The sequence below is a fragment of the Hylobates moloch genome, unplaced genomic scaffold (assembly GCF_009828535.3).
Source record: "Hylobates moloch isolate HMO894 unplaced genomic scaffold, HMol_V3 SCAFFOLD_3, whole genome shotgun sequence".
NCBI classification, from domain to species: domain Eukaryota; kingdom Metazoa; phylum Chordata; class Mammalia; order Primates; family Hylobatidae; genus Hylobates; species Hylobates moloch.
In genome coordinates this window covers 157,350,985-157,377,586 of record NW_026652278.1, presented here as the reverse complement: position 1 = coordinate 157,377,586, position 26,602 = coordinate 157,350,985, and the positions used below count along the sequence as shown (strand labels likewise).

General features: G+C 40.2%; 1 protein-coding gene across 1 annotated transcript in view; it reads right to left on the bottom strand.

Moving 5' to 3' along the window:
* PALLD (palladin, cytoskeletal associated protein) overlaps positions 1-26,602 on the bottom strand; it is a 439,505-nt gene that overhangs the window by 209,195 nt on the left and 203,708 nt on the right. Inside the window, exons 8-9 of the mRNA XM_032174072.1 lie at positions 18,356-18,475; positions 15,448-15,790 (exon numbers count right to left, since the gene is read on the bottom strand). Of these exons, the coding sequence (XP_032029963.1) occupies positions 15,448-15,790; positions 18,356-18,475 (463 nt within the window). The remainder of the gene's footprint in view (positions 1-15,447; positions 15,791-18,355; positions 18,476-26,602) is intronic.

Below are 26,602 nucleotides of genomic sequence, written 5' to 3'. Positions count from 1 at the left end.
TTTAGAAAAGGGACAGCATCTCATCTGCCTGGAGGATGAACTCTGTCTGACCTCTCAAAGTGTCTGCTGAACCCTGGGCTGAGTGTGGTGGCTCATGCCTATAATCTCAACATTTTGGAAGGTTAAGGCTAGAGGATCGCTTGAAGCCAGGAGTTTGAAACCAGCCTGGGCAACAAAGCAAGACCCTGTCTCTACAAAAAAGAGAAAAATTAGCCAGACATGGGCAACAGAGTGAGACCTTGTCTCAGAGAAGAAAAAAAATTAAAAATGTGTACTGAACACAAGGTGTATCACACCTTAAAGAAGACAGCATGAATGATCCTGGGTACCTGGTGTAATAAAAATAAAGAGAACACTTCATAAAAAAGAAAAGCAAGATACATTATTGTAATGCAAAATAAGAAAAATGCAAGTTTCTCTCTAGTTGATACCTTGATGAAAATGGGGTCCTCAGCGTAAATCAACTTTTCAAGTTACAGGACCTTCAAGATTCATCTAATTCCTTTTAGAAACTTCTGACAGTTTTTAGTAAAAATAAAAAATTCCTAACATTTCTCTCCAGTAAGGCAGCCGTTCAGTACCAGGAAGTCTTAATTATGACAATAACCACATATATTTCTGCTTTTCAAAGATAGAATAATTACAACAAACATGAAGTGAAACTCTTGCTGTTGTTCTAGAATGCTTCATCATGAGTAATCCCATCTGTGTAAAATTATTTTGTGATAGAATAAAAATACACATGAATATTTCACATTTGAGTTAGAGGATGCCCTTTGAAGAAAGCAGTGACTATGAGGGGAGGGAAGGCACATAAGAACAGTCACCTGGAGCAAGAATTTGCCCCTGTCACTAGCACTGTTTGGAAGACTAAGCTACTCTTTTTAGAGTTTTAGTTTTTTCTAAAACTCTATTTTAGAAATTAAAGAGAACAGGCTGGGCATGGTGGCTCACGCTTGTAATCCCAGCACTTTGGGAGGCCGAGGCGGGCGGATCACGAGGTCAGGAGATCGAGACCATACTGGCCAACATGGTGAAACCCCGATTAGCCGGGATGGTGGGGGCCTGTAGTCCCAGTATCAGAGGTGAGGCAGAGAATGGTGAACCTGAGAGGGGAGTTGCAGTGAAAAAAAAAAAAAGAAATTAAAGAGAACAAAATATATTGTTCTTTTTCACTGTATTGTACTCAAGCCACCTTTTATGGCTTTTAGGGTTTTTTTGTTTCAAACATGGAGCATAATGATACATCCCTGAAACCAGATGGTATATGAACTATTTTAACAAAGAAACAAGGAAAAGAAAATATTTGTGGTCTTTCCAGAAATCTTTTACAACTTACTCATTTAATGGCAATTACTAGGAAAGCAGAAGTGTGAAATTGTAGCTGAGGCATATAATTACCCATTTTTGACCTATTTATAAACTTCTCTGAGCAAAAAGAATAGTCAATGGCTACACCTACTCTTTTCCATTGCTGACATATAAAAGTGAAGTGAAAATATTTGGCTAGGCATTCAACTGTTGGTCATTCAATTGTTTCACTAGCTTCACATCCAGAGGCTCACAGCTGGAGTCCCTCAAATGCTACCTATTGTGGATACATACATCACTACATTTAAATAACAAAACAGACCTAAAGAACATTGTGAAATGGAGCAGAGCATACAGCAGACATTCCCAGGGCTTCAGAGTTGAGATGGGGTAGAGTAGTGAGCTCTAGGAAAACACAGTGGGAATGTAGATACAGAAATTAAGTAAATGTACATATTTATGAAGGCCTTTCCTCTCAGCACCATAAAAAACCCTTGCAGTGAGTGTGCATCCTCATGACAGCCTTGGGCAAGAGGAGCCAGTATCATCCCACCAGGAAACCTTCACATCCAGAGGTTGGAAGGCATGAACCTGGTATGCTCCTATAGCAAAATCTGAGATTCTGATCGTAATTATGGTTTCTCTTTGAATAATGAAGCAAAGATGTGTGTTCAGATTGACGTGGGATTTATCTGGCCAACTTATTTTAGAAAAATCTACATTTGACAGAATCAATTTAATATGTTCATCATTCTTAAAATCAAATGACATACTATTTAATTCCTTGTCACATATGGAAGAGGTTTTTTAAAAACCACGTTGACTCCACTGTCATCCACAAGGTTTGTGTAATCATCACTTTAGTCAGGTAAGGAAACAGTCACTCTCAGATTTGTTGGAAAATGAACTCTCTGGTTTTACACTTGTAATAGAAACCAATTAAAATAAACCTCCCTGTAACTAATGTTCTCACTATTAGGAGATGTTATTAGTATGAATGAAAAACTCACACATTTGCAGAAAAAATAAATCAATGGTAAAAAAATTGGCAACCCAATGTATTTCAGCCTGTAGTAGACACAAATAAATTCTCTAGTAGTAAAAGTTGTAAACATAAAATGAAATTAAGCAAATATGAATTAGAGAGTCATTAGTTGAGAACAATCATTTTAAAATACACAAATTAGGAAATGTGCTTGTTCAATAAGAACCCAATTCAGCATGAGGTCAAGAGACCAAGACCATCCCGGTCAACATGGTGAAACCCTGTCTCTACTAAAAATACAAAAAAAATAGCTGGGCATGGTGGCACGCGCCTGTAATCCCAGCTATTCAGGAGGCTGAGGCAGGAGAATTGCTTGAACCCGGGAGGCGGAGGTTACAGTGAGCCAACATCGCACTACTGCACTCCAGCCTGGCCACAGAGGGAGATTCCACCCCCCCAAAAAAAAAAAAAAAGCCCAACTCAAAGTCATACCTAGAGGTTAGTAATCACAAAATGGATCAAGGTGCTACTATGTAAATAAAATAAATAGGAGGCTAAAAAATAAGTAGTAATTATATGGGAAATGGCTCTATTTGCTTCCAACTACAAGTAATTTTAGTCACTCTTCATGAAATAGCAGCAAGTGATCCTTAGGACGATGCTTTTGCTCCCCAGCATCAGATGGTATAGAGTAGTGCGCTCTAGCACAACACAGTGGGAATGCTGACACAGAATTTCTGTATCTGCCCTAGCATCCAGAGGTTCGTAGTGCAAAACTCTGCACCATAGCTTTCTTCCTCATCTTCCTTCTCCAGTTCTCCCTTGAATTCTCTTTTCTAGATCTCTTCTATTGTCTATGGGATTCCTTGGCTGTTTCTAACCAAACTCTGCTTCCTCAAACCTTTTGCTTGGAAATGCTTTGTCTTAACTGAAGTCTGGCTTTCCCTGAGGATGTCTCCAGTCTCCTCAGTGTCCTTCTGAGCAAGGAGGGTTCTGCAGGGTCCTTGTTTCCAAAGGCAACTCTCAGAAGAGTTTTGCCATCACTACGAAATATCTGCTCCTCTTTTGAAGTCGGTGCACTCCACCTACAGTCATTCTCTCTTGCCTGCTTGTCACCAACAACCTTGGTCATCTCCTCGCTTTTCTCAATGACTTTACTATTTAGCATTTGGTTTTCTGCCATCACTGTTGGCCACCATCCATGTTAATGTTCCTTCTAACATCCTGGCTTCATGGTTCCCTGACCACTTCCTCTGCTCCTGCGACCTTAACTTCCACTTAAACTATCCACTCAAACAGATGCGTCTTACATTCTTTTATCACTTGGAAAGAGTTTAAGATTTTTAAACTTTCAGAATCCTCTCTTTGATCACAACCACTGCTCCCTCTCCATATTTTCCCATCTGACACTCCCCATTTTCATTCTTGGTGTAACTTCCATTTTCTTGATTCCTTTCTCTTTTCCCCTCAAGCCTTATCTTGTTGAATCTGTTTCCGTTTCTGAACCTACACACAGCTTGGCTGATAATCTCGGTAATGTTTCTCGAGGATCATCTAATTAAATACCACAACATCCCACTGTGCCAGTACTGCCAATGACATATGTCCCGTTTCTACCTTCACAGTGCTCATTATTGCTGAAATAAAGTCATGAAACCATGCTCACTGAATTGAATGGGGGTTTACACTCTTGAAATTCAAATGGGTTCTCTTGATTGCCAGGAAATATACACATTCCTTTTTTGGTATTCTTTCTCTCTCATAGTTCTCCACCCTTTTCGTGCTTTGTAATATTACCCACAGTTACCACAACTGTCTTTCCTCTTTCAGCAGATGCCTTCATCGCATACTTTCCTGACATTATTGTTATTTGAATTGGAATCTTAGTCTTGCCTTCATTGCATCTTTGCTCCTTCACCATTGTCTCTGAGGGTAAAGTTTTCATCCTACTTTCTGTGTAAGGCCTTGTATGGATTATACTGTAAATGTTGGTCTTTAAAGTATTTGGTTTACTTTTAACTTCAAAATTGGCCAGGTGTGATGGCTCACGTCTTGTAATCTCAACACTTTGAGAGGCCAAGGCAGGCAGATTGCTTGAGACCTGGCTGGGCAACAATGGCAAAACTCCATCTCTACAAAAAATAAAAAAAATAGCTGGGTGTGGTGTTGTGCACTTGTAGTCCCAGCTACTTGGGAGGCTGAGGCAGGAGGATCACCTGAGCCCAGGGAGGTCAAGGTTGCAATGAGCTGTGACAGACCACTGCACTCCAGCCTGGGTGGCAGAGTGAGACTCTGTCTTGAAACTACATACATACATACATATATACATAAATATCTTATTCATATCATATTCATTTAAACACCTGAGCTGTACAATTAAAGGGATAAGAGTTTTGTTTGGAGGGGGCAAGTGTTGTTGGAAAACAGTGTTTGTGGAGGAGTAAAGTTATTTTGGAATATAGGACATTTTCTGGGGAAGGATTCCTAGGAAGAGTTCTAAAAACCTGGATGGAATCCTGAAGGTCATTGGTTTCTAGAAGGAGCTCCCACAGGGGAGGTGAGAACTTTCAGTGCCAGAGCATTCCATTTCCAAATGTGCTCAAAATTAAGCTTACTTAGCAAGCAACTATTATTTAACAAGAAGCATCCATGATGAAGAGTCAAATGAACTGAAGTTTAATGGAGGAAGGAGGATGGAAGAGAAAGGATCAAAAGTACCTATTTATTTCAAAATAATACTTTATAATATAAACATATTATTGTCAAAAGGTTGGAAAATCAGGAATAGTTAATGAGAAGATATAATCTGCCCAAATTTCCAGCACTCAAAGAACCACTGGTTACATTTTGGTGTATTTCCTTCTAATATATAATATACGTTTTACCTGGTTAAAGTTATTATTTTTTATTTTTTCATAAAATTGACATTAAGTTACATATATCATTTTGCCTATTTTCACTTAACACTATATTGTTCATATTTTCCATCAAATTCATAGCTTTACCTATGAGCATATTGTTCATATGTGGCTCCATCTTATCTCTGAGCTTAGCAACTCCACCTTTTTAAAATAAAAGGTCTCTACCCAGTAGGGATGACTATTTTCACCTTACTTTGTAATTACTAAAAGAGCTCTCCTACACACTTAGGTAAAATGAAAATATGTTGAAGAAATATTGTTATCGTTATGTATTCCTTCATGTAAAACACCTAATATTTGAAATAGACATATGGTATTTCTTATGGATGATTGAGTACCACTTCAAACATAGATAGGGTAACTGCAAGTATTTCCAATTATATTTCAGACATCAAATAAGACTCCTAATCATAAAAATAGAACTCAGCTTTCTTCTGGAAATGTAATTAAACATTACATTCACCAAGAGACTGGCACAGCAAAGCACAATTAGCCTAATATCTAGGAATGTGGCACTGTGTCAGAGCCAGTATTTACATTAAAAAATCATGAGGATGAATGCACCTAAATGTTATTCCTTAGTTAAAAAAGTTTTATACTTCAGGAAGCTCCTTGATTGGACTTTTCATTTTCAGGGAAGGGTTGTTTGCCAAGTGATCCAAGACCAACACTGCTAATGCAAATATCTTCACATGAATGAGTTTATAGGATATGCCTTTCTCTTAAGACAAGATTTATGGAACAATCGGGTATCTAAGGCTGGGAGTGAGAGAAAGGAGGAAGAGAAATGCAAGTGCAAAGTCATCATCACATTGCATTTATGAAGAGTCCATACCCGCATAGCCATGTACTGCAGAATTAGAACCTGTGACTACTCCTACGTTCCTTGTGACTACTCCTACGTTCCTTATCATCCTCCAGTGTGTTTGGTGACTCAGAGTGTGTGTATAATTTTATAACAACAAACTGAAAAAAATGGTTTTCTGCTCTATCTTCCCTAATATTTTGAAGACCCCTCTGGTCCATACTTTATACTTTTGCCATTACTAAATTGCTTTGTTATTTGACTAGCCTTTGCGGATAATGAAAATCACTTAACCAGAAACAGAAGCCGGTGCATATTAAATCCTCAGAATCAAAAACTGAATGATGTATCTTTTAAACATTAAAGTGGGAAGAGAAGGCATTTGGATTGCACTGAATCTAATTTAGGGATTGGCCATTCTTCTACAAAATTTGTATGATGCTGAAAGATGTGCAGAATTTTGTGTATATGTGTGTGCATGTGCACGTTCTTGCCAAAATCATCGTAAAGATAACCAGGTTATAGATTATTCAAAGGTACTGCTCTTGTCTCTTTCATCTTTGTGTTTTCAGCACCCCACATTACCCAACATTTTGCCGATGTTCAACTAACAGTGAGGAGATGAACGGTGTTCTACTATTCAGAACAGCACAGACATGGAATCAACCTAATGCCCATCAATAGTAGACGGGATAAAGACAATATTCACAATGCAATACTATGCAGCCATATAAAGGAACAAGATCATGTCTTTCCCAGCAACATAAAGCTGGAGGCCATGATCCTAAGCAAACTAACACAGGAACAGAAAAACAAATACCACATATTCTTACGCAGAAGTGACAGCTTGACAGCTTAACAAGAACACATGGAAACTAGGAGGGGAACAACAGACACCGAGGCCTGCTTGAGGGTGGAGAGCGGGAGGAGGGAGAGGATCAGAAAAATTATCTATTGGGTACTATGCTTATTACCCAGGTGACAAAATTATCTGTACACCCAACCCCTGTGACAGGCAAATATGTAACTAATGTACACATGTATTGCTGAACCTAAAATACAAGTAAGAAAATCTTTTTTAAAGAATACTTTTGGCTGGGCATGGTGGCTCACACCTGTAATCCTAGCACTTGAGGAGGCTGAGGCGGGCAGATCACCTGAGGTGAGGAGTTCAAGATCAGCCTGGCCAACATGGTGAAACCTCGTCTCTACTAAAAGTACAAAAAAATTAGCCAGGCGAGGTGGCGGGTGCCTGTAATCCCAGCTACTAGGGAGGCTGAGGCAGGAGAATCACTTGAACCCAGCAGGTGGGGGTTGCAGTGAGCCGAGATTGTGCCATTGCACTCCAGCCTGGGTGACAGAGAGAGAATTTTTCTCAAAAAAAACCAAAAAGAATACTTTTGATAATCACTTAGATCAATGAAACTTAGACCGGTGGCTGGGAGCAGTGGCTCACGCCTGTAATCCCAGCACTTTGGGAGGACGAGACAGGTGGATCACAAGGTCAGGAGCTCGAGACCAGCCTGACCAACATGGTGAAACCCCATCTCTACTAAAAATAGAAAAATTAGCCAGGTGTTGTGGTACATGCCTATAATTCCAGCTACTCAGGAGGCTGAGGCAGGAGAATTACTTGAACCCAGGAGGCAGAGGTTGCAGAGAACTGAGGTCGCACCACTGCACTCCAGCCTGGGCAACAGAGCGAGAGTCCGTCTCAAAAAAAAAAAAAGAAAAGAAATTTAGATTGGCAACAATAGAGAAAGGAATTATCAATCATTTCTACAATAAATATATACAATCACTTAAAAATAAGACTTTTTAGGCCGGGCGCGGTGGCTCACGCCTGTAATCCCAGCACTTTGGGAGGCCGAGGCAGGCGGATCATGAGGTCAGGAGTTCGAGACCCTCCTGGCTAACATGGTGAAACCCCCTCTCTACTAAAAATACAAAAAAAATTAGCCGGGCGCAGCGGCGGGTGCCTGTAGTCCCAGCTACTTGGGAGGCTGAAGCAGGAAAATGGCGTGAACCTGGGAGGCAGAGCTTGCAGTGAGCCGAGATAGCGCCACTGCACTCCAGCCTGGGCGAAAGAGCAAGATTCCGTCTCAAAAAAAAAAAAAGACTTTCTAATTACTCACATGAAACATCTCTAAAATCTACTGCTAAATAGAAAAGGCAAGGTGCAGAACAGTATATGTGGTGGGTAGGCACTTGTCTAAAAATAAAAAAAAAATACACACACACACACACACACACACATATATATATATACATATATTTGCTTGATAGGCATGTAAACAATCTCTGGCAGGATACACAAGACAGTGACAACTGGTTACTGAGTCCGAGAGGCAGACTTTTCAGTGCATATATTTCTTTACACTTTTAACTGTGTGATTGTATTACCTAGAAAAAACAAATTTAAGTTGAAAAGAAATGAAAGTAATGGCTAGCTAACTGAACATAAATGAAATTCCACGGAAATTACGGATGATTTAAGTCTGCAGATTGCAGACATGTAAAAAATTAGGAATCTTGGTTAAGAAAAAAAGTGTGCTAGATTTTAAAATACATTTATGTACATTCAACGATTACATTTCCTTGACCCTTTGTTACTTATTTTGCCCCAACTTGTTTTTGCTTACCTTCTCTTTGCCTTTTTTGTTTTTATTTTGCTTTGCTTTTCAATCAACGAGGTAAGGTTTATACTAGAATAGAACCTAAGAAACCATTTGTATTCTAATGTCAAACAGTAATATAGTGAGATCTTGAACCCTAACTGGTAGAGGTTGAAGGACGGGATAACGTTCAACTTTGTAAGTTTCATTGCCAAAGCCACACGTTGGAGTTGAAGCTGCAGTCCAACATAAACAGGACAGGAAGGGAGTAGCACAGAAGCTCTTGGCTCTTCATCACAAGTCTGGCATCTGATGGGGTGTTAACATGTCAAGTACACACACCTTGAAATAGCAGTGTGATTGCACTGTGGCCAACTGACATTGCAAGTATGTACTAGAGAGTGAAAATGTCCTCCTAGTCCTTCCGAATGTCTCATTTTTTGTAATGTTTTAAATTAAGATGCTAATCAAATGAGAACACAGAAGAAATGAGGAAGGAGTTGAAAGTGTTCCCAAATTAAGTAACTTGGACAAACTTTTCTAATATAATTCTATCCCATGAGATTCTTATTTAATTCTTCATACTCATTTGGTTTACAAGATAAATGATGTCAGTTGGAAAAGTACTGTAATGTGGGAAAACTCTGGAGTTGATGGGGTTTGAAAATACAAGTCCTGCGGTATATCTAGGTGAAAGGCAGATCAGCCGGGCATGGTGGCTCACACCTGATATCCCTGCACTTTGGGAGGCCGAGGTGGGTGCATCACCTGAGGTCAGGAGTTCGAGACCAGCCTGGCCAATATGGTGAAACCCCGTCTCTACTAAAAATACAAAAATTAGCCAGGCGTGGTGGCACGTGCCTGTAGTCCCAGCTACTCAGGAGGCTGAGGCAGGAGAATGACTTGCACCCAGGATGCGGAGGTTACAGTTAGCCAAGATTGCGTCATTGCTCCATTGCTCTCCAGTCTAGGTGACAAAGTGAAACTTCATCTCAAAAAAAAAAAAAAAAAAAAAGAAGATTAGGCAGATCAAATGGGGGTTGCTCTAAAGGCGGGAGATATTTCTTTTCCTCTTTTTTGTTCTGCTTTTGCTTCATTCATTCAAAAAATATTGTTGAGCATCTACTATTTGTTAGGCCCTGTTCTAGGGTCCTAGTGAAAGAGCAATGAAATAAGACAGTCAGGGTTCCCATTCTCAGAAAGCTACATTACAATATTGGAGGCAGGGAGAAATTAAAAAAAAACAAACAGCAAGTAACTGTCGGAAATAATTATGTGGTATGCGATAATTAATGAGGATGAGTTATTGGAACATGGCTGGGTGGCTGCTTTAGACTGGGTGGTCAGGGAAGTGGTGACATTAAGCTGAGTTTTGAAAGACAAGTAAGAGCCAGCCACTAGAGGCGGAACATTCTGGGGAGTGGAACATTCCAGGCAAGGGAACAACTTGTACTTCAATTTGTGTCTAGGAGTGTGGAGGAAACCCATCAGGAATTTCCAAATATAGAAAACCTCAGTAATAAAGAGAATGATAAAGGCTGCTAATTCCTTCTCTTCTAGCTCTCAAACACATCATCTCATGAAATGACATTTTCCTGATTTTCTGCAGTGCTTATTATTGCTTATTAAGATGTACTTCACTTTGTTAGCCTAGAACTGCACTGAGGTGACGCTAACAATCCCTAACAGCTCAATATTAATTTTATAGGCTATGTCTTTCTCTGGAGACAGGATTTGCAGAACAATAGGGCATCTAAGGGTGGGAGTGAGAGAAAGGAAGAAGAGAAAAGCAAAGGTTGTAAAATGCAGTAATTTTGAAAAGGTTGATTCGGCCTGAAATCATTTTACTCTTTTTTTTGTTTGTTTGTTTTTTGCTTTGAAACAGAGTCTTGCTCTTTTCGCGCAGGCCAGAGTGCAGTGGAGCGATCTCGGCTCACTGCAACCTCCGCCTCCCGGGTTCATGCCATTCTCCTGCCTCAGCCTCCCGAGTAGCTGGGACTACAGGCGCCCACCACCACGCCCGGCTAATTTTTTGCATTTTTAGTAGAGACGGGATTTCACCATGTTAACCAGGATGGTCTCGATCTCCTGACCTCGTGATCCGCCCGCCTCGGCCTCCCAAAGTGTTGGGATTACAGGCGTGAGCCACCGCACCCGGCCTGTTTTACTCTTTTAAGACAGAAAACCATAATACTGTTTCTTCTTTAGAGACTGGGATAAGAGCAAGTAGTAAGAATAGGAGCAAGGGGAGCTGTTGATTTAGCATGTAAACACTTAACAATCATTTCATTATTATTCTCCCAGGCAAAAGGACACAGACTTCTATGGCAATGCACATATTTTTGGCACTAGAGTAACAAATAAGCATCATTTTATCTGCTGATCTGTCGCAAGGTAAGGACTTTCCCATCGCATCACCCTTCAGTAACCTCCCTTTGGAGTTCTCATTTTGCTCGTCTACAGGCTTAGAGGCCTACCTTTCTCCCACAAGACAAAGGAAGTAATAAAGGGGGTTTGAAAATAGCATATTGTTATTTATATATTGTTTGATCTGCTGTAGGAGGTGAGCTCGGTAGAAAAACATGACCGTGCTTTTCTATATGCTTGGCAAATCACCTACCACATTTTGCCATTCACAGGTTTCCCTTCAGAGCTTATTCCTGGGGGCTTCCATGCATGTCTATGGTTTGGAAGGACCGCTTTTTTTTTTTTTTTTTTTTTGAGACGGAGTCTTACTCTGTCGCCAGGGCTGGGGTGCAGTGGCGCTATCTCGGCTCACTGCAGGCTCCGCCCCCCGGGTTCACGCCATTCTCCTGCCTCAGCCTCCCGAGTAGCTGGGACTACAGGCACCCGCCACCACGCGCGGCTAATTTTTTGTATCTTTAGAAGAGATGGGGTTTCACCATGTTAGCCAGGATGGTCTCGATCACCTGACCTCGTGATCTGCCCGCCTTGGCCTCCCAAAGTGCTGGGATTACAGGGGTGAGCCACCGCGCCCTGCCTGAAGGACCGTTTTTTTGGTAGGAATAAAGAGAAGCAGAGATTTTTCGCAGTGAGCCCTACTTTTATTTTGATCTTCAGGTATCATTTGTAATGAGAGGGCAGCAAGGAACCAAGGAAAAGAATAGTGTATAAGTTAGGTTTACGCTCCTTCCCTCCTTTTTTCTCCTGTTAAGATTATGACCTAAGCATTGTGTTGCTTCTTTCGTGCTGCGATTGAAGATTATGAGTGTCAGCCACTGAGCTGCAGAAATAATACTATTAATTTTTTCTTGTGCAGCATTTAAGCACACTTCGCAGTCCCACAGCGGGTGGTAAGGCATTGCACAAATCCTGTGTGCGGGACATCTGGGACTCACCAAATGGCCTACATTTAATTATCTTCCACTTACACTTGAGGGAGAGTGTTAGAAACAAAGGGAGATGTAGGAGCTGAAGTGGATACGTACACGATACTAAGCCAGGAACCCCCACTTTATGAGAGGTACCACAGACTGAGCCAGGAACCCTCACTTTATGAGAGGTACCACAGACTGAGCCAGGAATCCCTACTTTATGAGAGGTACCACAGACTGGGCCAGGAACCCTCACTTTATGAGAGGTACCACAGACTGAGCCAGGAACCCCTACTTTATGAGAGGTACCACAGACTGGGCCAGGAACCCTCACTTTATGAGCGGTACCATGGACTTGGCTGGAGGTCTGGGATGGCTGTGAGTGTATTGGTGAGGACTTCTGTTGGACAGTACAGGGTGGGGGCTGGGCCTAGTTAGAGAAAAGAGCTCATGACCTTTCCAGGTTTTTGTTTCATTCTTGAATTTTTTTTTTCTTCTCCCACAATCAGTATTGGAGCTATTCAAGAGAGAAAAATAATGCAGAGTTTTTTTTTTTTTTGAAAATGATCTTTCTTCCCCCAGACATCTGACACATCAGACACCATTTTCAGATTAGTTCATTGTGAGAGTAAATATTTTAGTTGCTAATTACTTGCACCCTCCGAATTGTTTCCTATTAGTTCGTTTACAAATGATGAAGATGCACAAACTGCCATAACGCCACCAAATATAAGCCTTTCCTTTAGTGAAAGAAAATCAGATCATAAACTGATGAAAAGAAGTTTTGAGCAAACCATAGTTTTTCACTGCTGACCATACGAGGCAAATAAAATCTCATATTTTCCCACAATGTATGAAAAGAAAACAATGAATGTGTAAGAATTTCACTTGGCAGTTACCTATAGTCATTCATTATCAATAACTCAGATGCTGTTCTAAATTATTTGTAGATGTCATTCAACAGCATTTCTCTATCAGTAATACAACTTTGAGAACACTGAACAAATCTTTTTTAGAAAAGGTTGTGATAATACAGAATATCACACCTTTGTGAGGGGTGGAAGAAGGGAAGCAGAGAGTACTTTGAAAACTGAACAAACACTGAAAGAAAACTTTGGAAACACTGAAAAAACCTTTTTTAGAAAAGGCTCTGATAATACACCATACCACAGCTTTCAGAGGGGTGGGTTGGAAGAAGGGAAGCAGAGAGTATAAACTTTAATATCCTCTGTGTTGTTTGAATTGTCACATCAAGCACCCACTGATTTTGTAATAAAACAAAATCCAATAACATATTCTAAATCATAAGAAAATTTAAAAATATATACTTAAAAAGTATCATCACATATTATTTTCTACCTAGTTAAATGGCAGGTAAATATGCAACACAAAAAAACAACAATCAAGTGATGCCCTAAGAATATGTTTAAACACACGAAGATTTGAAGAAAAAAAAAAAAAAAAACAGTGGGAAGACCCAGTACAAGTAAATGTTGTTTCTAAGCTGTTGGGTTTTGTGTTTAGGTGTTCTGCTTTTTCCCTTAAGTTTCCTCATGAAGGGAGAGTAACCCATTTATTTGGGCCTCAAACATTTAAGTCCATTTTTTCTGCATCTTATTTTATATTTTATCTTATATATATATATATATATATATATTTATATTTTTATCTCACTCACAAGCAAATCCTGGTGTTCTTTAAATGTGTGCTTAAGCTGTCATCCTCTTAATGAACATGAAGTTGTTTTGTCTGCATTCTGTAGATATTACCCCCTTGCCATATGCATTAACCTGGCTGCAAAGCAGAGCTAAAAGCTGCAAAGCTGTTGAAACTCCTGAGATAAGATGGGCTGCAGATGCCTCTTAACAGCTCCTCGTGTTTGCGCTCCTGTGATTTACGTCCAATTTATGATCCCCATTAGAGTAGATAGACTTTACTTAATCAACACTACAGTCAAGTCCTAGTCATTCAACACATTTGCCCTTTCTCTCCCTGGAGAGCAGGTCCCTTGTTTCATTAAAAGCACTGCAAATACGTATTCAAAATGCAAAGATGAAAGAAGTCAGCAGTGGCAATTAACTTTATGGGTTGCTGCTACAAGAGCATAAATCTCTTTTAAGGCCACCATTTTTTAGCTCATTATACCTGTTGGGCCTCTGAATGGAGATGGCGCATAGGTATTAAATGTTCACCAGCACCTTTCACACCATTGTGTACACGCTTAGTGAGTAGCCCTACTGTCTTAAAAGAGAGCCAGAACACAATGCAAAATGAAGCAGAGGGTAGCAATAGATACATTTTTGAAACTGCAACACAAGATTGTCCAGAAGTCTAGTTTTATAAAATTGTTTGCCCATTTGTTAACTTAAGGTATTCTTTTGACTTTTTGTTATTTGATTAGTCTAATGTTGTTCATGAAATCACCCAGCAAATAATAAAGTGATGTACAAAGGTAAGGTGTTATTCTAATTCAAATATCTTTTAAATTCTAACATTTCTAACAAATGAACTGATCAGAGAGAGAAAAGAGTAGGCTGTTCAATGCTAGGGAAATAAAGGATAACCCCTAAAGAAGTCCTTCCTGCCCCAAATTAAAAACATCAGATATGGGTAAATAGAAGGGGCTTTCCTAGGTTCTGGCAAATACATTCTCATGGGAATGTGACCTCATAGAATACATACACATTCACTATGACTCTTAAATTTCCACTGACCTCTGGCAGGGCAGTAATTCAGGGTCTGTTGTGCTATGATAGACTCGTTTGAGCTAATATATTTCTGCCTCTCTCTGACATTGTAATGGCTCCATTCATAACAACTCTCTGCTGTGCGGTGCCAATGGAAACAGCTCATGCAAGGTTTATCATCCTAAGAAAATAATGGACATCAACTGTGAAGATGGTATTCATGGAAATATGCAGCTCCATGGAATTCCAAGCCAAGTAGCCTGTGCTGTGAAGGGTGCTCTTCTTGCCCACAAGCCTGCGTCCCTCCGGTTTCATTGCCCTGCCAGGATCTGCACCCTGAATTTCCAGCCTCAGTTTTTAGTCTTTCCCTGCTTGTCTGTATCAGATCTCCTTACCGATAATATTTAAAGTAACAAACGTAAAGTACTTATTCTCACTTTTTGAAATACTTTTAATAAAGGGCTCAAAGGAGATCCCCCTTTTCCGTGGCCTCCGGGGAGTGGCTATATCCTTAGCTGTATGTTGGAAGCCCACGCTGGGCACAGATATTTTCACAGCCATAACCAGTTACAGCTTTCAGCAAAGGGCAGATTTCACCAAGCTTTTCATTTCCCTTCTTTATTTTTAGGTATCTTTTATATTGTTGAAGGACACCACTTGGCAGCAAGGTCCCATGAGTCAAGGACAACTTGCCACATAGTTGAATCCAGGCAAAAGTTTTTTTCTCACCAGAGAAGAAATGTAACAGGGGTATGGAAATTATTATAAAACCATGCAGAAATACTCACAGTTTTGGTTTGGCAAGCAGAGGTGGTGGCTCCTTAGTGGGTGAAAGCAGGACAGCTGGTGTTGGAAGAGATTTATTACTCTTAGCTTTGCCGTTAGTCAGTCCATTTACTCCATGGCTGGGATGGACTCCGTTCGTTTCCCTCTCGGCAGCATTGAATTGCATCTGAAGGGCTGCCCTGCTCAGGCCTAACTCAGGGTTGTTCACCTGCTGGATCTCAGATGGTTTCTTTGAAGCCAACTCCAAGGAACTTGTCTCCAAGATTGGAGGGGGAGGTGGAAAGTGTTGGAAGTGGTCATTGTTGGATTCTCCCACTGACTTGTAACTACAGTTTTCAGTGTTGGCTAAGGAAGGGGAAAGAGAGGAAAAACATAAGAAGATGCTACTAGTTCAACAAGTGATTTCACACTGTCAGAGTCTTCTGAGAATCCCCGTGTTGTGTGAAGTTGTTAAAGATGAGGTGATTGTGCTGCTCTCATCTGATGCAGAAGCACTGCCAGCTGGAGGGCCTGCTTCTTTCAAGCTTGTTTTGAACAAGTGCTACCGTTTTATTTCCTGACTGAGCTCACATGTGGGGAAACCAGCTACTAAATCATAAAAATTTCAAACAAGAGCTAAACATAGAACTTGGCAAAAAAAAGTGACAACACAAACAGTATCAACTAATAATGCTTTGTCTTCTCACGTTTTGGTCCATGGGTCCTACTGAACATCATAGCTGTCACTACTCAAATTGGCTCAAGCTGTAAAGGTTTTTTTTTTTTTTTTTATGACGGACGGAGTCTCGCTCTTCACCCCGGCCTGGGGGCCGGGGGGCGATCTCAGCTCACTGCGGGACTACAGGCGCCCGCCACCACGCCCGGCTAATTTTTTGTATTTTTAGTAAAGACGGGGTTTCACCGTGGTCTCAATCTCCTGACCTCATGATCCGCCCGCCTCGGCCTCCCAAAGTGCTGGGATTACAAGCGTGAGCCACCGCGCCCGGCCGCTGTAAAGGTTTTATGTGGATATTCATCTAAAGCTAGGGAAGGTAAAGCTTGGAGTCCAAGTAAAATTTCATAATCTCATAAAAATATTTTTTTTCCATATTAGGTGATTGCTTCAACTATAACTCAGTACGAAAGAGATTTTTATGTGTTGCCCTCACTAGGCTGAAAGCATCTTGAGATCATGTCTTTTTTAGATTCTGCACCTTGCCCAGGGCCCAGCAGAGCTCCTGGCATGCACTCAAAAATGCTTACCGAGGTAAACAAAAAACTCAAAAATATTTGTTGATTATGTTTGACCTATAGCAGATTTACTGCAGAAACAATGGAAAATATTACACACAAATTTTTGCCACTCAGACTTATAGAGCCCAGGGTTTTGGCCGTATTATTTAAGCACTGCACTCCTGCTATGGCCATTTGATGGGACAGTGTTGAAGCCAACTCGAAATCAAAACGCTGGGGTCCTCCTTGCTCTGTAACTCCGATCCTGACACTTAGGTTCCTTTTAGCACTTAACAGTAGTCGTTCACAGAAACCATTTCCCATTTAAGATGACCCTCCCATTTCTTTTCTCAATTAAGATGAAAAAGCATTTACAATTGCCACTCTAAGGTCCCTAAATAAGTTTTGGTTGTGCCTCTGCTGCCACCTAGCACCAAGTTCTTGCTCTTCTGAAGGAATCCAAGTACAATTCAGTTGTTCTCTCCAAGTCCGTATCATTCAACAAATGACCCATTTATTGATTCTCTACTATGTACATTATGTGCCAGGCTTGGTCAAAAACATATTTTAAAAATATCTTTAAGATGAATGGCAGAGATGAGGCAATTAAAGTAAGCTAACGCTCATTAGTAACTAGAAAACAGACAAATAAAAAGAAAAGAAAAGAAAAAGAAAAAAATCTGTTTCACATTCCTTTCCCTAGTGGTAAGTTTTTGAGTTTAGAAAATATCCATATTTTTTGAAAATTGGCTTCAATAATACAATGCATTGCTTTCTTTTTCATATTAGTTATATACTATCATTGATATAGACTATCAATGAAATTTGAGTTCGAAGGCCTTTACAGCTTCTCTGAGTTTATCTTGTATTACATTTTATACAAGAACGCTTATCTTGTATTACCTTTTCAGAAGTTTCAACAGTGGATCGGACAATGGCTTATTTGTACAAGTATCTCCAGATCTCATGTGTTGGCACTGCTGAGAAAGTGACTGCACCTCCGATGTAGAGGTGGCTTTCCAATGTGAATATGATTCTAGGTTAGCAGGAGGATGTTAGGAAACCAGCTCCATCGTTTCCAAGACCAAGACGGCACGATTTTAAAGAAAGCCCATGTGTGTTCAGTTGCTACATGATCATTATCTTTTTGTTTGTCATCTCCACCTCACTCCTTCTCCTCCCCTCCCCTAAAGCCTTTGTTTCACGATGAAACTTAGATTGTTAGGGTGACTCCTGGAGTGGCCAGATTCCTGAAGGCTGAGCTGAGCTCTCTTCCTGGGACAGTCCCTTCCTCCCTTTCTTCCTTCCTCCCTCCCTCCCTTCCTCCCTTCCTTCCTTGACAGAGTCTCACTCTGTCACCCAGGCTGGAGTGCAGTGGGACAATCTCGGCTCACTGCCACATCCACCTTCTGGGTTCAAGTGATTCTCCTGCCTCAGCCTCCGGAGTAGCTGGGATTACAGGCACGCACCACCACACTCAGCTAATTTTTGTATTTTTGGTAGAGACAGGGTTTCACCATGTTAGCCAGGCTGGTCTCGAACTCTTCATCTCAAGTGATCCGCCTGCCTCGGCCTCCCAAAGTGCTGGGATTACAGGTGTGAGCCACCACACCTGGCCGGGACAGTCCCTTTCTGCTGTGGCCAACCACACTGGTGCTGGGGAACATGACCTAGTCATTTTTTTTACTCTTCACATACCTGAGGTGACAACCAGCTGGGCAGTGCTGGTTGCTGATCCGTAATCATTTCTTGCTGAACATGTAAAGATCCCTGCATCTTCAGGGAAAGTCTCAGCGATAACTAGGGTGCAAATCTCCTCTGGAAGTGAAGAGAACAGAATCATTCATCAGAGTTTAACCATGAAGTCACTTTTAAGAAGTGAGACCTCCACCTTTCCACAACAAACAAATTAGGTAATGATTATTACAGATTCACTTTACAAAAATGTTTGCAATAGAATCTCTTTACATTTAATTTAGCAATTCTGCCTAGCAGAAAAAGCTTTGGAGGTAGACCCATTCTTTGTGATGTTGGACAAGAGCAGTCTCGGTGTCCTCATCTATAAAATGGGGATGATACATACCTAATGGGTTATCTGTGAAGATAAAACGAGATGTCTGCAAGTGTGTAACTCTGTACTTTGCATGTAGGAGTTAAGCTGATTGCATGTCAGAGTTCTTTCTGTACATATAGCTACCTCTTATATCTGCTCAGCTGCAAAGCAAGCAGTGGGGAAAATAAAGCTCTTCTGAAATGCTGACCACGTGGAAAAAAAGAACATGACCTGTGTATGTTTGACCTGTAGACAACTATTCTGAAAGGTACTGTTAAGTGGCATGGCAGTGTTGTAGGGTATGAAAAGCCCAGACTCGAAACAGCTGCCAGGGCTTGAATGAGGGTCCTGCCACATCTTGCCTTTGTGACTTTGGTCAGTCTCCCTGAACTTCAATGTTCTTCTCCGTAAAATGGAGACAATGATAGAAGCTACCTCACAGAGTTTGTATTAGTCATGCATGACACACAAAATTCACCACCACAGGGTTATTGTGAGGGGGATGATGATGATGATGACGACGATAACAACAAGAGCTGACAGCTATATAACCCTTACCATACACTAGGTATTGTTACCAGCACTTAACGTAGATTAAATCTAATCATCACGTCAATCTTATGAGTTATGTAAGTTTATTAGCCCATTTTATAGATAGAAAATGGAAGCACAGTAAGGTTAATTCACTTGTCCAAGGTCACACAGCTAATAAATACTAACATAGGGATTCAAACCAAGTTGGGGTCCAGACTTCAAACCCTAGCCACCACCTACTTTTGTGATATGTCCTGTGCTTAGGACATTGCCTGGCATATAGCAAATGCTTCATAGCCAGTGTTAGCTGTTACCATTAAAAAGAAGCTATATCTAGAGTATTAATTAGTTTTACTAGTTGGATAATTGCTTATATTTGTACCAGTAAAATAAAGATAATTATGTGGGCAAACGTTAAGAAAAGTGATATATTTTGGATTCCCATGAAGTGATTCTATTGGTTATTCACATATTTTTGGGGTAGCATAAGACCGTGTATTGTAGATTTCTTAGTAATAATGCCTGCAATTATTCCTTCCTTTGTAGACATGCCTCTTTGTAATGTGCCTCTGCAACACCTTCCATCAAGTGGCAGAGTCTATTTCCCCATCCCTTGAACCTGGGCTGGCCCCGTGAGTTGCTTTAACCTAGAATGTGGTGAAAGTGATGTTATTGGCCAATTCTGAGCCAAATCCTTGAGAGGCCTGGCCTGCTTCTGCTCCATCTCTTGGAACCCTGATGAACCCTTACGTGAACAAGGCTGTGCTAGCCTGTAGGAGGAAGAGACCATATGGAGCAGACATAAACCCTTCCAAAAGAGACCATCCTAGACTAACTGACTCGTTCCTAGTCATCCTGGCAGCTGCCCATGGCCGCACTGAGAGAGCCCAGCTGTCGTCAGCCCAGCCTGGCACAGACCACAAAAACCACCCAGCTGAGGCCAAGCCAAATAGTTCACCCACAGAATTATGGTTGCTGCTTTAAGCAACTAAATTTTGGGGTGCTCTACTGTATTACAGTAGCTAACTCAGAATTTGATAAGATAAACCTCCTTCACTAACATCCTTCTAAGAGCAAACATTTCAGACCATCAGTAATTAAAATCAGCAAATCTGTTTCAAAACATTTTATGTTTTAAACCCTGAAACAAAAAAAGTACTAACTGTAGGTAAAAGTGCTATGTTTTTTAAAAAAACATTTTTGTCTATTGAAGAGAGCTTTAAATATTTTAATTTTTTACCTATAAATCAAATAAATAAGTGCAAACGTAAATAAATTAAACAAAGTATAAAATAAAGTGTAAATGTTTCTCTTTATAATCCCTTTATATACCTAATACCCCTTAATAATCTCACTCTTGAAAGGCAAATGCAGAGTTTGTTGTATTTGATTCTAGAAAAAAAATTCATGTATCTATCATTTCAAAATTTGTCCAAGTATTATCAAACTATATAGTTTTTGATGTCATGTTATTGGGTCAAATATGTATTTTTTTTTGTATTACCAAGTAATATGGCCTATAGGCATCATTGAGTTTTACTCCATTTCTCACTCCATTCTTAGGTTTCATCAAGCCCCCTGCCCCACCCACCAAAGCCTTTCCTTTTCCCCATTTCTGATGATGCTGATGGTAATCTGGTTAACAGACTGCTTGAGATTTTGTTAAAAGCTAAAATGCAAGGATTCTTCTGTGTCAAAATGTTATGTTCCTTAGGAAAGATCTGAGGACTACGGTGATTATAAGCTTTTGAGAGGTTAGCATTGTTGTGTAGCTCAAGGTCAACTCATTTCTAAGATATATTAATACAGGTTTAAAATTGCAAGAGTTGTAAAAACACACACCTTATTCTTTCAGCATATTATTCAATTTGATGTTTAAATGGGGTGTGAAAAACTTAGTTTATTCTTTATGTTCTATTATTAATTTTGTGTTCTACATTGAACCTAAATTATTTAGTTGAGGTAAAAGTAAACGGCAATGACAGTAGGAGAAATACTGCAAAATTCCACTTAAGAGGTATCTAAACTAGTTATACTCTTAGAAGCAGAAGGTCGAATGCTGGTTGCCAAGCACTGGGATCAAGGAGGAATGGCAGTTGCTGTTCAGTGGGCATAGTTTCAGTCATGCAAGATGAAAACATCCTAGATATTTGCTGTACAACATTAAGCATATAGTTAACAATACTGTAGTGTATACTTAAAAATTTAAGAAGGTAGATTTCATGTTATATGTTTCTTTAACCATAATAAAAAAAAGTAAAGGGCAATGAAATCTATGTTAAGTATTCATCCATTTATGGTAATTTAAGGCCAGATGCAGTGGCTCATGCCTGTAATCCCAGCACTTTGGGAGGCCGAGGCAGGCAGATCATTTGAGGTCAGGAGTTCAAGACCAACCTGGGCAACATGGTGAAACTCCATGTCTACTAAAAACACACACAAAAAAATTAGCCAGGCATGGTGGCAGGTGCCTGTAATCCCAGCTACTTGAGAGGCTGAGGCAGGAGAATTGCTTGAACCCGGGAGGCAGAGGTCACAGTGAACCAAGATCTGGCTGGCCACTGCACTCCAGCCTGGGCAACAAGAGTGAAACTCTGTCTCAAAAGAAAAAAAGAAAACCAAAAATGCTAATTTAAGTAAAACACTGTGATAGGTATCATAAATGCAAAGACATTAAAATCAGGAAGAAGTTGCTCATTCTACATCTTTCTTGAAGAACAATAAAAACAAATGGTTCCTAATTGCAGCAAGAGGGCAGAAGGTAGGTTAAATGAATGGAAAGTCTTGTTAAGGAAAGGTTTTAAGATGTTGAGAAAATTTTTTGAGATAAAGTCTGGAACCTCCATCCATGAGCAGCTCCTAGAAGCTTTTACAGTCATCTCTCTATTTGTTAGGCATTTTTAAGAGTACACTGCCTTAGTATTTTATAGCTGCAGATATAGAGATAATTAATGGTTCCCGCCTTTGAGTTGTCTGTAATCTTATTAAAGGGTTGAGACACATCTTTTACATGAATTAGACTTGAATTAGAAAATCATCAGGTCTGGCCGGGCACGGTGGCTCACGCTTGTAATCCCAGCACTTTGGGAGGCCGAGGAGGGCGGATCATGAGGTCAGGAGATCGAGACCACGGTGAAACCCCGTCTCTACTAAAAATACAAAAAAAAAAATTAGCCGGGCGCGGTGGCGGGTGCCTGTAGTCCCAGCTACTCGGAGAGGCTGAGGCAGGAGAATGGCGTGAACCCGGGAGGCGGAGCTTGCAGTGAGCCGAGATTGCGCCACTGCACTCCAGCCTGGGCGACAGAGCGAGACTCCGTCTCAAAAATAAAAAAACAACAACAAAAAAGAAAATCATCAGGTCTATTCCAACTCCAAAAGCTTACACCCTCAATGCCCACATGACAATGGTATAATCTTTTAAGCCCTCCTTCTCTCTTTCCTTCAAAATTGTGCTGTCTTAAAAAGGCAGTTAAGTCAGCTGCAAGCAAAAATGTTTGCCAGAAACTATTTGGCAAAAATTTTTTTAAATAGAAGATGGAAGTAGGAAATATAATATAGAATTAAAATTTTTAGGCAATTAAAAATTAAAAGTTTATTTCAGACTTCTGAAGAAATTAAAATTCTAGTTCATTATGCAATATTTTAAAAAATTGACCAAATATTTGACCTACTGTAATGATCCTATAATCACAAAGACAGGATCTTTTTGGTCATTTTCTCCCACTTGTCTTGATAGCTTTGCAACCCCTCCTATTGAGTCTGTAAAAACAGAACCAAATGTAGTTTCCCGAATTGTCTTCTTTTTCTTTATTCTTTTTTTTTTTTTTTTGAGACAGAGTCTCGCTCTGTTGCCCAGGCTGGAGTGCAGTGGCGCAATCTTGGCTCACTGCAAGCTCCGCCTCCGGGTTCCCCGCCATTCTCCTGCCTCAGCCTCTCCGAGTAGCTGGGACTACAGGCGCCCGCCGCCACGCGCGGCTAATTTTTTGTATTTTTTAGTAGAGACGGGGTTTCACCGTGGTCTCGATCTCCTGACCTCGTGATCCGCCCGCCTCGGCCTCCCAAAGTGCTGGGATCACAAGCGTGAGCCACCGCGCCCGGCCCTTTTTCTTTATTCTTAAGATTTATCTCTGCCATTTAAAGAATTTTATTTTTTTGAATAGGTAATACAAATACAACATACAATTTTTTTTTTTTTTTTTGAGATGGAGTCTCGCCCTGTCGCCCAGGCTGGAGGTGCAGTGGCGCAATCTCGGCTCACTGCAAGCTCCGCCTCCCGGGTTCACGCCATTCTCCTGCCTCAGCCTGCCTAGTAGCTGGGACTACAGGTGCCCGCCACCGCGCCCGGCTAATTTTTTTGTATTTTTAGTAGAGACGGGGTTTCACCATGTTGGCCAGGATGGTCTCGATCTCCTGACCTCGTGATCCACCTGCCTCGGCCTCCCAAAGTGCTGGGATTACAGGCGTGAGCCACCGCGCCCAGGCAACATACGAATTTTTTAAGGTACAAACAGGTATATGGTTCTCTATCTTTTAAATAATTAAAAATTTTCGTGAAGCTTCAATTTTAAAACAGAGACAATATATTTCAGCTTGTATCTATACACTAAAACTTGTTACAAAGAAAGAACAGAAATATCCAGTTATATAAAGTAATAGATTATTTCAGGTTATATATATATTTTTCATATCTATATATGAAAATATATAGATACAAATCTCAAAAATTATTAAAAAATTTAAAATAATATATTAAAAATATATGCAAATAACCTGAAATAATCTATCCCTTATCTAACTGGATATTTCTGTTGTCTCTCTGTAACAAGTTTAGCATATATGCATAGGCATCAATATATGAAAAACACCAAAAAGTACAGCAATTTCAAGCGAGCTCCATGGACTATATTTCAATTACAAGAGACTCAAGAGTGTTTTGTTTTTTTTTGAGAGGAGTTTCGCTCTTGTTAAACAGGCAGGAGCGCAATGGCGTGATCTCGGCTCACTGCAACCTCCGCCTCCCAGGTTCAAGCAATTCTCCTGCCTTAGACTCCTGAGTAGCTGGGATTATAGGCATGCGCCACCACGCCCAGCTAATACTGTGTTTTTAGTAGAGACGGGGTTTCTCCATGTTGGCTGGGCTGGTCTCGAACTCCTGATCTCGTGATCCGCCCACCACGGCCTCCCAGAGTGCTGGGATTACAGGCATAAGCCACCGCACCCAGCTAAAAATAATGTACTGTATATCTTAAGATAGCTAACAGAGTATTTTAAAGAGAAATGATAAGTATTTGAGGTAATGGATGTGTTAATTAGCTTGATCATTCTACAAGTATACATATGTCAAAAGTTTGCATATTATCCCATACTTAACAATTATTTTCTCTTAATATATAATAATGCATCTTATATGTATTTATGTATTATGATATTTACCAATTCAAAATAAGACAAAAAATAAATATAAAAACATGTCAAAACTATGAAGCATAATGTATATTTAAACTATTTTGATATTTTCAAATCAGTGATTTTTGTTTAAAATGATGAAGAAAAACTAAAGGATAGAAAAATGAATTGGCAACTCTGAAACAGGCAGGACTCTGCATTACTTTAATTTTATTTCTATCCTACATGTGGCCTTTGGTATACACTCAAGGATGTAGATATAACTATTATTAACATTTGTATTAGATATGCCTTAATTCCTCAATAAGATTGGGTTATTCTGGTTGGGATGGGGAGACACGGCTATTTATAAGATAGGGTGGAGATTATTGTTAACTTTTTGAATCTTGAGTTTTTCACGGTGGCATTTTCCAAACTTGTTTGATGGGAAGAATCACCTGCAGCACTCACTGGTTAAATATGTTGATTACACAGGGCCCTCCTCTCCCTTGGAGATTCTGATTTAGTGGATCTGCGTTGGGGCCAAGCGTTTTTTTTTGTTTTTGTTTTTTTAATGCCCTTTCCAGATTATTTTTATCTTGAGAAAAGTATAGAGAACTGTGTCCTAAAAAAATAGGTTTCAAATATTTTTCATTGAAATCCACAGAAGAGATACATTTTATGTCTAACCCCGTCACATGTATAGGATAGGTACATATACATACATACATACAGACACACACACACACACACATATAATGGAAATAAAAGTTTCACGAAAGAATATTTAAAGTTATTACACAAGGTGCATGCTACTATTTTTATTCTACTTTTATAACATGGTGGTTGCCATCCACCTTCATGGGCCATGAGCAGCAGTTTAAAAATACTGCCCCACAGCACAGTTCCTGGCTCAATAAATATCAATGAATCCTGGGTGATTGACATATTAAGAAAAGGGTTTCCAGATAAAGGTTTGAGAGATACTGACACATGTAGAGCATACAGTAATTATTTCATTAAAAAGTTCACGGAATAGAAGGAAAACAATAAGATAACAGAGAGAGTATGAAGTAATCCTGTGTTTTTCGACTGTACTATATACACAGTTCTTGGCTTTCCATTTGAAGAGGAAGATAGAAAGTGTGGAAATAATTCAAGCTGGAGCTTCACGTAAGATTAATCATTTGGAAAGTGAGATGTCTCTGGAAAGTTACAAGGGATTGGGAAATTTTAAATTGAATGCATATGGTCACAGAATGAGTTAAAAGTGTGGTTAGCCATAGAAGGGGAAATACAAGATCAGTGCTGTAAGAGATTGATTAGGTCAAATCCCTCATTTCTTCAGGCTCAATATCGATGAATCCTGGGTGTTCAAAGTGATTCTCTCAGGGTCCTGGCTAATTAATGCTAGAGCCAAAATGCTGAAGGTCAGCATCCCGTCTCCCACACGCATGTTCTTTTTTTCTTTCTTTTTGAGATGGAGTTTCACTCGCCGCCCAGGCTGGAGTGCGATGGTGCTATCTTGGCTCACTGCAACCTCTGCCTTCCAGGTTCAAGTCATTCTCCTGCCTCAACCTTCCAAGTAGCTGGAAATACAGGTGCACACCACCACACCCAGCTAATTTTTTTGTCTTTTTAGTAGAGACAGGGTTTCACTGTGTTGGTCAGGCTGGTCTCGAACTCCTGACCTCAGGTGATCCACCCGCCTCAGCCTCCCAAAGTGCTGGGATTACAGGCGTGAGCCACCACACCCAGCTAATGTTCTTTTTTTCTACAGCACAAAACCTCTCTAGTTGTTCTGCATTTTTCCTAGTTCAGGACACAAGAAATCTTATGTAAAGTAAGGTAATGAAAGATTTAAGTCAGGAAATGGAGTTTCCTGATGCTGAAAAAACTATTCTCATTATCCAAATGATTCATGAGGATTATTCATCTCCACAAGGGGAGGGCAATATGTCCTCTGAGGTATA